The sequence below is a fragment of the Hirsutella rhossiliensis genome, assembly GCF_020360975.1.
Source record: "Hirsutella rhossiliensis strain HR02 chromosome Unknown scaffold00005, whole genome shotgun sequence".
NCBI classification, from domain to species: domain Eukaryota; kingdom Fungi; phylum Ascomycota; class Sordariomycetes; order Hypocreales; family Ophiocordycipitaceae; genus Hirsutella; species Hirsutella rhossiliensis.
In genome coordinates this window covers 2,922,408-2,937,022 of record NW_025408671.1, presented here as the reverse complement: position 1 = coordinate 2,937,022, position 14,615 = coordinate 2,922,408, and the positions used below count along the sequence as shown (strand labels likewise).

At 59.9% G+C, this 14,615-nt stretch overlaps 6 protein-coding genes across 6 annotated transcripts; 5 read left to right on the top strand and 1 right to left on the bottom strand.

Moving 5' to 3' along the window:
• Positions 1–359: 359 nt before the first annotated feature.
• Positions 360–1,577, top strand: HRG_05619 (glycosyl hydrolases family 16 domain-containing protein; the record flags this gene model as incomplete). Its single annotated transcript, XM_044864090.1, has 1 exon — positions 360–1,577. One exon carries the CDS (start codon positions 360–362, stop codon positions 1,575–1,577), a length of 1,218 nt encoding a protein of 405 aa, XP_044720622.1.
• A 1,010-nt stretch (positions 1,578–2,587) lies between these two features.
• Positions 2,588–3,288, top strand: HRG_05618 (MAPEG family domain-containing protein; the record flags this gene model as incomplete). The annotated part of the gene is made up of 3 exons (XM_044864089.1): positions 2,588–2,638; positions 2,742–2,873; positions 2,998–3,288. 3 exons carry the CDS (start codon positions 2,588–2,590, stop codon positions 3,286–3,288), a joined length of 474 nt encoding a protein of 157 aa, XP_044720621.1.
• Positions 3,289–5,153: 1,865 nt separating this feature from the next.
• Positions 5,154–5,507, top strand: HRG_05617 (uncharacterized protein; the record flags this gene model as incomplete). Its single annotated transcript, XM_044864088.1, has 1 exon — positions 5,154–5,507. The coding sequence occupies one exon, from the start codon at positions 5,154–5,156 to the stop codon at positions 5,505–5,507; it is 354 nt and encodes a 117-aa protein (XP_044720620.1).
• A 564-nt stretch (positions 5,508–6,071) lies between these two features.
• HRG_05616 (MFS/sugar transport protein) lies at positions 6,072–7,895 on the bottom strand (the record flags this gene model as incomplete). The annotated part of the gene is made up of 3 exons (XM_044864087.1): positions 6,072–6,977; positions 7,050–7,262; positions 7,317–7,895. The coding sequence occupies 3 exons, from the start codon at positions 7,893–7,895 to the stop codon at positions 6,072–6,074; spliced, it is 1,698 nt and encodes a 565-aa protein (XP_044720619.1).
• A 2,729-nt stretch (positions 7,896–10,624) lies between these two features.
• Positions 10,625–11,113, top strand: HRG_05615 (uncharacterized protein; the record flags this gene model as incomplete). The annotated part of the gene is made up of 1 exon (XM_044864086.1): positions 10,625–11,113. The coding sequence occupies one exon, from the start codon at positions 10,625–10,627 to the stop codon at positions 11,111–11,113; it is 489 nt and encodes a 162-aa protein (XP_044720618.1).
• A 1,476-nt stretch (positions 11,114–12,589) lies between these two features.
• Positions 12,590–13,681, top strand: HRG_05614 (uncharacterized protein; the record flags this gene model as incomplete). Its single annotated transcript, XM_044864085.1, has 3 exons — positions 12,590–12,872; positions 12,945–13,606; positions 13,661–13,681. The coding sequence occupies 3 exons, from the start codon at positions 12,590–12,592 to the stop codon at positions 13,679–13,681; spliced, it is 966 nt and encodes a 321-aa protein (XP_044720617.1).
• Positions 13,682–14,615: the final 934 nt, after the last annotated feature.

Genomic DNA, 14,615 nt, shown 5'->3' with positions numbered 1-14,615 from the left:
CCAATATCTTCTTCTTCAAGAAAACACTGCCTCTTCTTCCTGCCTATCTTCTCTCTCCGCTGAGCGGCCAACCTTCAGTCTGATTTGACCTCTTCGGTTTCACCTTCTCTCTCAACCGGCTACTTCTTTGCATACAGCTCCGGCAGCTTCAACCCACGACCTTGACTTTGCAATCACAAAAAAAGCGACACTGCTTTTCTCCATTCGTCTTCGTTCCTTGATCGACTTGCTTAAAGCACCCGACCCTCGTCGCTCACTTTGCAGCCCGACATCGCCTTGATCGGTTCGCGCGACGATCCACACCTTTCGATTCGAGAGGAATAGAAAAACGGAAAGACACAGCGCACAAACAAAACACGATGCAATTATCAGCTCGTTGTCTCGCCACGGGGCTTGGAGGCCTTCTCTTCGCCGCCGGCGCTGTCCAGGCCGGGGCTCAGCCCCAGTCCCAGTACTCGCTCGACACCACCTATGACAGGAAAAACTTCTTCCAGGCCTTCGACTTCTTCACGGAGCCCGACCCAACGCACGGCTTTGTCGAGTACGTCGACCAGGCCACGGCCCAGCAAGACGGCCTCATTGGCTACGGCCGGGGCAACAGCAGCCGCGGCTACGGCAAGGCCAACAACGGCACCATCGTCTTGGGCGTCGACTACAAGACGGTCAACCCTGCCAATGGCCGCAGGTCGGTCCGCGTCACCTCGCAGCAGTCCTTCACCCACGGCCTCTTCCTCGCCGACATTGCCCACATGCCCAACGCCGCCTGCGGTGTCTGGCCCGCCTTTTGGATGTTTGGCCCCAACTGGCCCACGTCGGGCGAAATCGACATCATCGAGGGCGTCAACCTGCAGGACAAGGGCACCGTCACCCTCCACACGTCGCCCGGCTGCACCATGTCCAACGAGGGTACCCTGTCGTCGACGTACCTCAAGGATGGCGACTGCGGCGCCAGCGGCACCAGCGCCGGCTGTGGTCAGCAGACGGCCGACACGCAAAACTACGGCGACGGCTTCAACGCCATCCGCGGCGGCGTCTACGCCACCGAGTGGACCTCGGAGCACATTGCCGTCTGGTTCTTCCCCCGCTCCGCCATCCCCCGCGACGTCGCTTCGGGCCAGCCCAACCCCGAGACGTGGGGCCAGCCCATGGCTCGCTTCGCCGGCGGCTCCGGCTGCGACATTGACTCGCACTTTTCCAACAACCAGCTCGTCTTTGACACGACGTTTTGCGGCGACTGGGCGGGCAACCCCGACGTCTGGGGCTCGGACAAGACGTGTGCCGCAAAGGCCGCCACCTGCAACGATTACGTGGCCGCCAACCCGGGCGAGTTCCGCGACGCCTTTTGGGAGATTAACTCGGTCAAGGTCTTTCAGCAGGGGCAATCTGGCGGCCAGAAGCCCCAGCCGACGCAATGGCCTCCCAAGACGACGGGGCAACCTCTGCAGACGCAGCGGCCCCAGCCGACGTATCAGCCCCCGCAGCCTCATCATACTCAGCAGCCGCAGAGCGGCTCGGGCGACCAGGGCTACGGGTATCAGCCCGCGCAACCCTTTCAACCGCAGCGCTGGAGGGCTTGAACTCAGGCTGACAAAGGCATCCCCGGGCGAGGGCGGAGAGCAGGACGGCATGAGATAGCCGGTGCGGACCGTCGAGGCGCACCGATGTCTGTGCTAGAAGACGACGACATGATGAGCGATCCATGGCATTGCGGATCTTTGCAGCCACTTCTTGGGGCTTTTTGTTCTTTGCACTCTACTTCTTGTCTCCCCTTTTCTCCCTCTTCATAACCTTTGTTTCTCTGGTACTTTATTGCCGAGGCATTTGATGTTATATGGCTTCACACAGCATTGCCGCCGGCCGGGCCACATTCACTCTATATATGGTAGCTTTGGATGTTTATACTTAGCATAGAGCGTAACGCACCGAACACACGTTTGAACCTTGCAAAACAAGAGCATTTGCCCGAGCCAACTCTGGCCGCGTGAATGAGAGGCTTCTGTTGCTCCCCACCGTTGCTGGAGATGTCGACGATGGATGGCGGTTAGAAGTAGACAGCCATCCCCTTGAAAGAGGAACACCAAGGAGCGAAAGGGAAAAGAAGCAGAGAATGCAGCTCCGTCAATTGGCCACAGAACGTAGACGCACAGAAAGTAGCCCCACGAGTTCGTGCCTTTTCGCCGGCGCCCTTGGCGACGTTTGCTCACGGTACTCGGTACAGGCCAGGGATCCTCCCTGTCGGGCTGCAGATGTACTGTGTGGCCCAATATAAGAGATAGGGTACCGGGGCTCTGTCCATGACCGAGTATAGACACATGGATATTATTTACCTACCTTAACCTACTACCTCTACTCGCCGAGGTCCCTCGGCTTAAGTTAAATTATTAATAGTGCATCGCCGCATCCATCTACAAGTCATCTTTCCTCCCCCCACCCCCCCCCGTCTTTCCGCTCCGTCGTCATCATCGACTCATCGTCAATATCTTCAGTATCATAAGCATCAACGTCGCATAGCCCATCTGCCATTGTCGCTTCCGTCGGTCGGCTTGCTCTTACCCACTCACCATCACCAGCCTCGACAGACGACACCATGAGTTCCGCCATCGGCTTCGACCTTGACAGGAACATGTCCATTTTGACGGTATGTGTCGCAAGACACGACGACTCTCCCCTTCTCCATACTGTGCAATGCGCAGGAGGCGGCCAATGGATAGAAGGCTTCTTGACTGACGCCCATGGTCTAGGTCCCTGTCGCCTTTCTCATGTGCTGGGCGCCCCACGCGTACGCCGGCATCTTGGCCGGCAGGGCCTTTGACAATGCCAACCCGCGAGGATTCCGCGACAACGTGGCCAAGAGCGAGGCCCTCGACAAGGCGGTATGTCTGACCTAGTTCCGCAGCTTCAAGTTCCGTCATGCCCATTCCCCCCGTCTTCACGTCCCGGTGAGCCGTGGGCGGCAGCACTAGGATGAGAGAAGCTCACGCAACCCAACCTCGTTAGATGAAGCAGCGCATCCTCCGTGCCGAGGGTGCCTCCCTCAACGGCTTCGAGACGCTCGGCTTCTTCGCCTCGGCCGTCGTCGCCGCCAACGTGGCCGGCCTCCGGCCCGCCCAGCTCAACGTCCTGACCATCGGCTACATCGTCTCGCGCCTCGCCTACCTTGTCATCTATATCCACCTGCAGACCAACCGCAGGCGCTCCTGGCTCCGCAGCGGTGCCTGGCTGACCGGCGTTGGCCTCGTCCTGACCATCTGGATCCGGGCCGGCCTCGCCATGTTGCGTGCTCCGTAAAGAGCACAGCATCGAGTCAGCATAGACGCTCCTCATCCTTGTTTCCCTATCAACATGTTTACTGCAGTCGCCCTTTCAAAGCTCGTTTCCTCTTCCCGCCCCTCCATCCTTTGTGTTAGCGGCTGCTCGTATCTGCACCCTTGAGAGTCTTTTTGCTGCTGCTGCTGTTGCAGGGAAGCCGTCGATGGCCTGGACTTGGGATGATGTGCCGTGAATGATAGTGCGTGTTGTGTTGTATGCATGTATGCATCTACATACATATGCGGGCATGTGTGCTTGCGCCTTGAGGTCCGAGATGGAGGTTGCATGCGTGTGTCTGCGCCGTGCGTGCGAGCGGACTGAGTGAGCGTGGGAAAACGGCTGCTTGTCAGGAGCTTCCTCGTGCGACGGAATATCTTGGGCCATTCTTTGAATGCCTGTCAATGAGACTCATTGCCCAGCGAATGGTACAGCCACGGGAAAGGGGTAGATATCCTGATGGACGGAGAGAGACACAAGATCTACGTCGTGTAGCACGGCAAGCAGACTTCATCACCGCCAACCGTCGTCGTCATCATCATTATCTTGCTCATCACCATCAACACATGCTCATGCGCGTGCGTTTGTGTAACCCACGGCCGTCATCTCGGCCCCCACCACCACCCAACCCCCCTGAGCCTCTCTCTCTCTCTCTCTCTCTCTTCCTCAACAACTCGTGCTCCTGCTTGGAAACAAGAGGCTTGCTTCGCCTCCCCAGTCGAGCGTCTTCCATGGGACAGGAGGGGGGTCCGCGTAACCGTCGGACAAGGCGTGTCTTCTTGTCATGCCACCCGGCGTGGGCTCACGCAGCACAAGATGCTCTCCCCCAATCTCTCCAGGCTGGTGTCTTGGTGAACTGCAATTCACCCATCTACCCACCCCCTTGTTGCTCAGCCAGCCAGCCAGCCAGCCAGCCTCCTCGCCCAAGTTCCCTGGTCCAACTCCCATCTCTCATCGCCACCAGTCTCGCCGGCCTGCGCCATGCCCTGAGTCGACGGAAGCGATATACGCAACCGAGGCCGGGGGGGTGCGGTTCGACGGTCAAGCCGCGCGTGTGCGCGGGCGTGTAAGCCGGCCCCATCACCCCCGTGGCTCTCGCTCTCGGATTTCTCTCCCTCGCTCATACATGCTCGCTTTTGAAAGATACAGAAGCTAATTTCGAGGATGAGGAATCGTCTGTTCCTCGGGGACTCTGGAGCTCTCATCACGGCGGTTTGACGTGGAGCCACCGCCGCGTACGCGTTGTGGTTTATGGGCCGCCCCCTCCCCGAGACCGCCGTCGGCTGGTGGGCTGACGTGGGCTGTGCAGGGGAGCCGAGGGCTTCTTCTTTGCCGGGGAGTCTGTGATGTATGTCGATCTTCGGAGTGTGTGTGTGTGTGTATGTGTATGTGTGCGTGCGTGTGTGTGCGTGTGTGTGTGTGTGTATGTGTGTGTATGTGTGTATGTGCATGAGAGATGGGGATATATAAAGGGCCTCCCCCCCGGATAAGTGAGGAGCGTCGTCTGCCTACCGCTCTACCGAGGACACACTTATCTTCACCACTTTAATCCACCATCGACTCTGCCACCTTGCGTACATCGTCGTCGACCTCTTTCGTTGTTTGATCCGGGTCCCTCTGCCCCTGCCGCCACCGTCCTCTCCTGTCCTCACTCCCCGTCCCTTCCGCGCCACAGGACAAGAGCACCGCGAGCGCCCACCACCGCCATCTCTTCACCTGCTCCCCGCGCCGGGACCTTTCGTCCTCCGTCCAAACCCGGTCCCGCGTTTCCCATCCTGCCTTGCCTCAGGGGGACTCTTCCGCTGCGGGATAAAAAAAAAAGGGACAAGAAGAGAGAAGAACCAACCATGCCGTCTCTCAAACAGCGCCTCCTCACCCTGGCCCTGCCCCTCGCCGCCGCCGCCGCCGCCCTGCCCGGCGCAACCCCGTCGTCGGGCCCGGCCCCGGCCCCGGCCCCGGCCCCGCCCGCCGCGACCACCCCCGCGCCGCCCGCCGAGGTGAGCATGCCCGCCACGTGCGACTACAGCTACTGCGACGGCACCTCGTCGTGGTGCTTCTACTGGGGCGGCGTCACCTCGTACGACGTCGACCGCGGGCCCGTCCCCGGCGAGATCAGGGCCCCGCTCGGCCCCTGCGCCGCCCCGCGCCGCACCCCGTCCGCCACGCCCCCGCCGGCTCCGGCGCATACGCGTGCTGCCTGATCCCGTGTGGGCTGGGGACGGGACGGGGGTGTTGGGGGGGGGAGGGGGGGGGCTGCTCTGCGGTTGTGTGTACGAGATTGTGCTGTTGGGGCTGGACTGGGCGTGTCATCGGGACGAGGGAAAGAAGTGCGAGGCCACTTTGGTCTGTGTATATGTTTGACAGCCTTGGGCGACAACGTGCTGAAGCAGATTGGGAACAACAGGCTGTTTTGGGCATTCTGGGGAAAGAGAGAAAAGAGACAGCACGGCATGCAGCAGTAATCAGTTGACCACTGGCAGACTTGCGAAGTTGGAAACGGCCATGGATGATGTTCGTATATCTGCTGATAGATGTCTACCCCTTCTTCCCGTATCCGACCGTCGGTCGTATAGATAGACAGCCCATGTAGATGGCCAGAAATCTAGACACACATATTCCCTGCTGCAAATACATGCCTTCCCGCTCATGCATGAACCCAACCGGAGAAAATCTCCGCCGCACCCACGGCGCGGCCTCGCGTCCTTGCTGCCGGATGGTACCTTGTTGTCTCTCAGACAGGCGAGCCGCATGTAGACAGCAGCATCCTATGAGCGGCGGACTGCCCCACCCCTTTCTTCATCGGCAGCCTCGCCCACCGCCGCCGAGGCGTCGTCCTTGATTCTGGCCGCAAAGACCACCGAGGCCAGCACGCAGACCCCGCCAAGGGCCATGACCGTGGCGATGCTGTGGTCCCCCGGCGTCCCGCGAGGCTTCTGCCAGATCTTGAAGATGATGCTCGACCCTACCGTCGCGATGATCTGGGGAAGGGCAATAGCCATATTGTGGATGCCTAGGATGACGCCAGCCTGGTCCGTATCCGCTGGGCTCTCCTGCTCATCGCTCCCCGATCCAGAGCCAGGGCTCCAAGAAGACTCACCAGAAGCGGCGGCCTGATTCGTAGGACGGGGAGCCATGTTGGCCTCGAGCTTGCGAGCCCTGTCGAGAGCATCGCGCCGACTAATCTCGGCGCTGATGATGGCCCACGGCGCCCACAGGGCCATGGCCCAAGTGATGCCTGCCACTCCAATCAAGACCGTCGCAGCCTCGACGGAGCGGACAAAGGGCGTGCAGAACATGGCTCCGGCGAAAAGCACCAGCGAGCCGAGCCACGCCCGCTTGAGCGAGAAACCCGGTATTCTCAGCAGCCCGAGGAGGGAGCGCGGCGCCTCTTGACGGCCCTTGGCTGCGACAGGCCGGCTGTCAAAAGTGGGCGCGATGAAAAAAGGCAGGAAGACGTTGGTCGACAGGCTGACGACGGCATTCACGAGGAGCGCAAAGGTCCCGATCCGTGTTGCCTGCTCGTACAGGGCGTCGAGCTCCTCGGGCGTCATGTTTGGATTGGCGCGCAGGTAGGGTTGGATGTATATCTCGCCAATGTACGACGATGTGTAGAAAAGCAGAGGGAAGAAGCCGACCCAGGCGCAGAACTGCACCTGACAGACCCGCCTGGTCTGGGGTGGAAGACGCTTGATGGAGCGCAAGATGCCCCAGAAGAAAGGAATGATGCCGGGAGTCTTTCTCGCCCGGAGGCCATCTGTCCGAGGATCCCTCTCGTGGACGATAGAGGTGCTCAAAGCCACGGTCAGGGCCAAGGCAACGGACGCAATGGCGCAGAGAATCTTGAACTGGGTATTGCCCAGAAACCAGAGGTGGGCGGGAAGGTTGGCGTATCCAGCCATGTACCCGATGATATTCCCAACCCCCGTGAAGCGACTGGCCATGGAGTTGGCGAGCTCCTGTTGGTGGGCGGGCGCACAGTCAACCATGAAGGCGCGGATGGCGGCCTGCACCGTGTTGATGGCAATGTCGAGAATATAGATTCCGAGCACAGCAGCAACGACGACGGCCACGCGCACTCCTTCAGAGGCCGGATCGGCGCCAAAGACGGCGAGGATGCCGGCGACAATATCCTTGACCCAGGCCAGAAACAGCAGCGCAGCGACGGTGGCGACTGTGCCGCCGACCATAAAGGGCCTCCGCTTGCCCCATGGAAGGCGGGAGTTGTCGCTCAAGATGCCGACGTAGGGAACGACCAAGGTTCCGGTCAGGGGGCCGGCGATCCAGACCAGGGCCATGAGCGACTTGCTGAGCCCCAACGATAGCAGGTACGGCGACCCGTTGGACAGCTCGACGGACCACGCTATCTGGAGGCCGCCGATGCTGAGGGTCAGCATGGCCATGTACCACAGGCTCTTGGTCGTCTGCGTTTCGTCGACGGGCCTGGGTGCGGCGTGTTCGTCACCGTCGTTGCTGAGGAGAGGCGAGTTCTCGCTCATGCGGTCGGGAACCTGCTCCGTGGAGAGCGGCCGGGGTTCCGGCGCCGGGTCATCTTCGTGCGATGGATCATGGGTTCGCGGCGAGGCAGCCATGCTGGGCGCGAGGCGAGGCGAGGCGCGCTTGCAGGTCGAGACAAGGATGGAGGAGCAGAAGCGAGGTTTCTCGGAGGCGTTCAAAAGGTTGGCCACGACATGTCACGGACGGCTAAGAGGCGGCAAGAGTCTTGCAGAGTCCGTCGCGGGATCAGCTGCTGTCGAGAGGCAGGCGGCTTGCTCATCGTTGGACAAGGCGACGAGGCTGGCCGGTGACCAGGGTCTTCGGGCGTCTAGAGTGTCGTGATGCCGTCACAGGGCCAGGGCACGCATGTCACTGCCAGGCCGCCAATGGGAGCGGTGCGCGGCAGAACCCGTGCACCCGGTACGTACCGGTATGAGACGGATTATCTCCGGTTTGGAGAGTACGTACTATATGGAGTAGGTAATATCATGTAATACTGTACGGAGTATCCCGGGAATCCTCGAAAGCGGGGCTCGCGAACGGACAGACGCTGAGCCGAGCTGAAACTACGGTACAGCAATCGTGCTTGCCTGCGCCACGCCATTGACGCTGACTTGTCGTGGCACCTCTTTGACCTGTGCCCGGGGACCATTGCTACGTCATCTTGGGCGCCGTCCATGAAGACCGGGGGGGGGCCGCAGTCCAGCATTGTCCAGGCGCCGTTCCGACACTGTGCCAAGTCCCGGGTCCGATGCAAAGCCCGAGTCCCCTCCCGCACCGACACCGATGTGCAGCGCTGTACTGAAAAGGAAGCGGCTGGGCTTGGGCTCATGACGCTGGCCCCAAACAAAACGTGAGGCGCTGTTTTGTGGTCCCGGCCAACGGTCGACGTCACTGGCAGTTGGTCTGGCCCGTGGGTCATGCGCCATTCCAGCGGCTGCTTCATCAGCTTCTCACCGCCGTCGAGCAGAGTTGCGGAAGCGGCCGCTGAATGGGGAAAAGATCAAATTCTATCCCCGGATCGAAGCCTATCGATTGTGTTTGCCTGGGCGATTCGCCTCGTCGACGGCTCGTGCTGGGACTAGTCTGTCTCTTCTAATGTCGTATGTTTCATCTCCCAAGGCAGATCCGGGTCCATCGGCCGGCTTTGGCTCCAAGGCGAGGCACAGCGTGGCCCCTCGAAAGCCATGTCGCCGTGTGTGGGCAAGAGAAGTTGTTTGTGGGGGCCAGCTTGCCCGACACAACAAGGTGCGTCCATGCGGCAATTGCCTGCCGGCGGGGACCGTTGCAGAAAGAAGCAGGATGCCTGCTGCTCGCCAGGCATCCGTGCACAAGTTGGGCTGCTTACCTAAAGCAGCAGCGTCATACTCGGGACCTCGGCAAAAGATTGCGACATTTGCTGATCAAATGGGTACTGTAACTTCAGTAGATACCTGCATGTGCACATGCTTTACGTTGCATGTACGGATATACAATAACTATACACGATAAGCTACACTACGAGGCTGGTACGGCTCATTGGACTCATGCAACTGTCGTGGATGCCTGCTGGTTAGCAAAGCCTTGGTCTTAATTACTCCGTAGTTTCTACAGAGTGGCCTGGGCATACGTCAAGTGTCTCTCTCGGCAGCAAGCAAGTCCACTCGGTCCGGTACGTGCACGAGATACCTCGGACTTGGAGCCGGCTGCGGCCGGTGGCCCCGGCTTGGCTGAGCAGACACGGCGGGAGTAAATGCCTGTGTGTTTTTTGTTTTCGTTTCTGGGCCCGGCATGACTTGATTGTGCGGGATCCCCGGACCTTGGCTGGGGGAAGAGGGGGCCGCCGCGGTGGTGTAGCAACCCGCCCGTCAGCCAGGCTAAAAACAAATCAGGGGGGCTTTCAAAGTACATACAGTATGTACGGAGTACCTTTAAGTTAGGCAGTGGCCGGACAAGGTCACGTAGTATTTTCTTCTTTCGGGACATGGCGAGTGCAACCGTTCCTTGGCGACATTTGCTTTGGGAATGCTCGAGCTTGTTTTCGCTGTCAGCCGGACAATCAGTTAGACCTGGACAAACAAGGTACGGCACGCAGTACGGTACAAGTCGTTTGCTTGTTGCTCCTCGAGGCTGCTAATTTCCAGTTTCCACGTTGGTTGCAGAAGCCAGGGGGGCAAAATATGGGGAGTCTCGGCGAGCCCAGAGGGGGGGAGGGAGCCCCGCAGCCCTTCTGGAAGGGGGCTACTGCAGGCACTGCAGGCATTGCGGGCACCGCAGGCGCCTGTACTGTAGCTACCCCGAGCCGAGTGCTGCGGTGTAGGTACAGTAGGTGGTGGGTAATTACTGTACTGTACCGCTGTACTGTACTGTACTGTACTGTACTTGCGATGCTGCGGCGCTGGCCCTCCTCCTCCACTGCAAACGGCGCTCCCCAGGCCTCGACTCATGCATCTCCGCATAACTCCACACTCCTTGCGGCCTCCACTCGCAAATGGGCCGAATCGTCGTCGCCACTATAACACGCGGGCAGTTTCATCCACCTGCTCCTTTATTAAATCTCCAGATCTGCCCTCTCTTTTCTTTCTCCCGCGCGACCTAGTCATTGCCATTGACGATCGAGTCTCTGTTTGTTTTGTTGCTGTCAAGACGTTGTCAAGACATTTGACTCTCCACCTCATTGTCTCGTCTCAACACTGTCCGCTCTCGTCGCCCCTTGGCCTTTGCCCCCTTTCATAACCCTCTCTCGGTCCAAGGGTCTCGGGAGAGCTGCTCGCGTTACATATACAAGCCATTGTGCGCTTGCAAACCAAATTCTACATCCGCTCTCCGCCATCTCCCGCAGACAATGGCCATCAGAGCCCGCATCCGCCGCGCCCTGCGCAAGTCGGACTCGTCCGACACCATCTCGCAGACGGGCAGCAACACGACAACGGCCACGGCCGCAACCAGCGAGACGTCGTCGCTGCACAAGCTGCCCACGTCGGCGTCGGCCCTGTCGCGCATCTTCGCCCTCGGGTCGCGCGACAAGGACAGAGACGGCGGCAGCAGCGGCAGCAGCGGCAGCAACGCCAAGGAACGCAAGAGGGCCAAGGGCGGCGGCAAGAAGACGATGCACCCCAGCCAGCGCCCGCTGACGCTGCAGAATCTCAAGCACCAGGAGATGCTGAGCCATTTCACCATGACGTTTGGCGCCTCGGATCCGGACCAAGTCGAGAGCCCGGGCTTTCGCGGCGTGAGCCCCTGCTGCACCCGGGCCGGCAGCGTCGATCTCGACGGCGACTATTTCGGCGCGCGCTCGGCCGCCGACACGGTGAGGGCGGCGCCGCGACGGTGAGCGTGGTCCTTTACAGCATTGGAAATGCCAACGCTCGCACAAAAAAAAAGAAGAAGCAACAACAACAGGAACCACGCACCGATTTCCATTGGAAACGGCCGCGCCGACGCTTGGCCGGCGCAAGTCGTTGGATGGCCCTCGCCCTCAACCACTGGCCCACCCAACCCAACCAAACCCCCCCCCCCCCTTTCTCTCGGCATCCAACAGTGGCCCCTCGGCCGCTAGTTTGACGCGCGCACCTTGAAGCGGCCTGGTGCGATGCATGCACCTGATTGGGCGCCGTCTCTCCGAAAGAGGCGGCAGTGGGCGGCCAACCAAGACAGCGCCACGCTGCTGCGCAACCCTCGCGGCGGCTCCCACTCGCGCCGCCGCGCCTCCGGGCAGGCCGAGTCAGTCGCTGACCTACTACCACTTACATACGTATTGTACGTAGTATTGTATGATATTCACGGGACACGAACATATTGGACAAGACCTTGCACATAGAAAGAACCTGGTTACATAGAGCGAGCACACCACTGCAACCTTACATAGGGTGAATCTGGAAGAGAGCAATCGCTGCCACGCCCAACGTCGCTTTCCTGTGCATGCTTGCTGTTTCTCCTGTTTCTCCTATTTCTCCTGTTTCTCACTCGTCCATTCTCACTCGTCCATTCTCACTCATTCATGTCGCCCTTGGCTTCTTCTGTCTTCCTCGGCCGAGCCCATGGCATGTCGCGTCTGGCAGCTCTCACGTCTCACGTCTCACCCCTCGACCTCGGCAGTTGTGCCCGGCGGTGCCGTTCTGCAGAGACTGCAACAACACCAAGGTCAACAGGCAAGCTGCTGGGTCGACGAGCCTCCTTTCCACTTCGACGAGACTGACAGAGGCACAGACTGGACATGCTCACACGTCCTCTGCCGAGATGCACACGCACACACTTCCTCTGCCGAGATGCACCATGGCAAGGCTGTGCGTGCATCTGCCTCACGAGTGCCTCGGAGGTGAGCCAAGCTGTCATGTCAGGCCAGGCGGTGGGTTGAACGGGCAGCAATGGACACCGCGATACTCCAGCGCCTGGCAGTTACCCGTCGCAACATGACCAGCGCCTGCCTCAGGCTACTGGCACACGCCGCTCAAGGAACACCCCCAAGGAACACCCCCAAGGCACACGCACAGAGTCCCTCCCGGCTGAGGTGCCCAGTCAACAAGAACATCTCCGAGTCCCCCCCCCAAACCTCGCCTCTCGCCGCCATCGCACCCGCGCTACTTGCCTCCCCGCCCACGCGCTCGCATCCATTCAGTCCCATCCACGGCGGGTTTTTCTTCTACCGCACCCGGCGCGAGAGGCTTGCCCTACCAACGCGAGGAGGCCTTGCTTCTGCCCTCTCATCACCCTCTGTGCACCAAAGCATACTCGGCGGCCGCCTTGGCCTCGAGCCCACGTCCACGCCTCGTCTCTGCAGCGCCTGGCCATTGCACCTCTCACCGGCGCCATGTCGTCTTCCAAGTCGTGGTACTCGCTCAAGTCAAAGGCCATCCCATCCCGTTACGGCCTCTCCAAGAACATCCAGACCCTGCTGCAGAGCCTCGAAGACTACCAGAACGGGTCGCTCGATGCCACCGAGCTGGGGCGGCTGGTGCGCCTGAGCCCCCAGCGCCGCTCCGCCATCGCCAATACAATCACAAAGTGCGCAAACATCATCAAGAAGCAGCCCTCCGAGATCAAGACGTGCGTCGACATCATCGAAATGTGCACCGAGATTCTCGAGATTGCCGGTGCGTCTGTGCCTTTGCCGCCGCCGCCGGTCTCGCCCGGTGAGGCACGCCTTCCGCTGACAGAGGCTCAAGATAAACGCCCGCCCATCCAAGCCTTCCCCTTTATGAAATTGCCCGTCGAGATTCGCGACAAGATCCTTGACCTCATGATCAAAGCCGTCTTCCGCATAGACTTGCTCGTCCCCGCCACAAACGCCAGCGCCTGCAGGTGCCCGTCGATTGACCGCGGCTCCGCCTACCAGACGGCCCAGATGAAGGCGCTGCCTACTCTGCTCGGCACCTCTCTCAACCACGAGTTTTGCCGCAGCTTTTTCCGCAAAAAGACGTTTCGCTTCAGATGTGCCTGCGAGCTTCTCGTTCACCTGTCGAGGGGCGGCACCTTTAAAGACAACGTCCGCCACGTCAACGTTCACTGGTGTGGCCTCGACTCGGCGACCGCATTCAAGATGCTGGCACAGTGCCCATACCTCGAGAGTCTGACCGTTAGCATCTCCAAGTCGACATATACCCATATGAACGGGCAGGGCGAGCTCATGCGAAGCTTCTTCCATCTTTCCTTTCGAAATACTCGTCTCATGGACGTCCTTGGCTTCGAGGAGCTTTTGGCCATCCGTGGCCTCAAGAGTGTCCGCGCTTCGCATGCCCAACCCAAGAGCAACACCTCTTTTGCCGCCGAGCTGGAGCGCGCCGGCCTTTCCAGCCTGCTCTCGAGCAAGCTGACGCTGCCCCCCGCGGTACGTTTCCTCAATACCGGCAACCTTGGCTCAGAAGCTGAAATTTGTTTGCAGGAACACGACGACTCTGATTAAATTCGCTTTGACGAGGGCGAGGAACTGCGGGACAGGGCAATGGCTTTCAAGGGACAGCGTCTTGGGGGTGTGACGGTGTTTGGTGCAACAAGTGAGAATAATCTTGATGGCGACGACGTTTCGTCGCGCACATCACAATCGTGCTTTAGGCGTGCTGGAAACGAGCCATGATGCTGCTCGAGCTGGTCGACATGTGAAGCAGTCACAAGCATGGTCGAGGAGAATGTAACAACAGATAAATTACGAAGGCCTCCATCTGGTGGCATCACTGAAGGTTTCGCACTCAAAAAAAAGTTGTTTGGGATGTTGCTCTTGTCTTGTGCCCACGCCGTAGCAACGAGCATCCGGCTCAAGATCAGCCTGGGTGAAGGCGGCTGACCGAGCATTGGCATAAGACGACGGGTGCAATACGCGACTTCACGGTTGGAGGCCTCGTCCGACAAGGCGCCCCTTCACGACGTAGCCTTGCACTTGGAAAGCTCAGTGAGGGAATGGCCGACAGGCGGTCAAGTAGACGGCTCCTTGGCTCGAGCTTTGGCACAGGGAGCGCACGCATCGAGTCCTTTGGCAATGATCGGAGGGGAGCGTCAAATGCTTTCCTTGAGGTCAAGCTGGCCTCTAGATGTAGGCAGAGCGTTCCCAGGAGCCAAAGCATGCGCTGGACATGGCGTGTTCCAACCTACTTCAGGCCGCAGCCATGTTATGGTCGACGTGAAACGTGGAGGAAAAGGTTGTGTGAACTTTGAAGTCTTGGACAGGACGTTGGTTAGGGTCATCGGATAAATTTTTGGGCGTCCCGACTCAGATAAGTCGCGCAAATAGTTTGCGGACTCGGTCACGGCTCGCAGCACGTGACTGGCCGCACAGCCTGTAGCGGGCGCAACGCTTTGCCCTAGTCGCGCCCCCACAGGGACGAAAAATCCACCACGTTTAG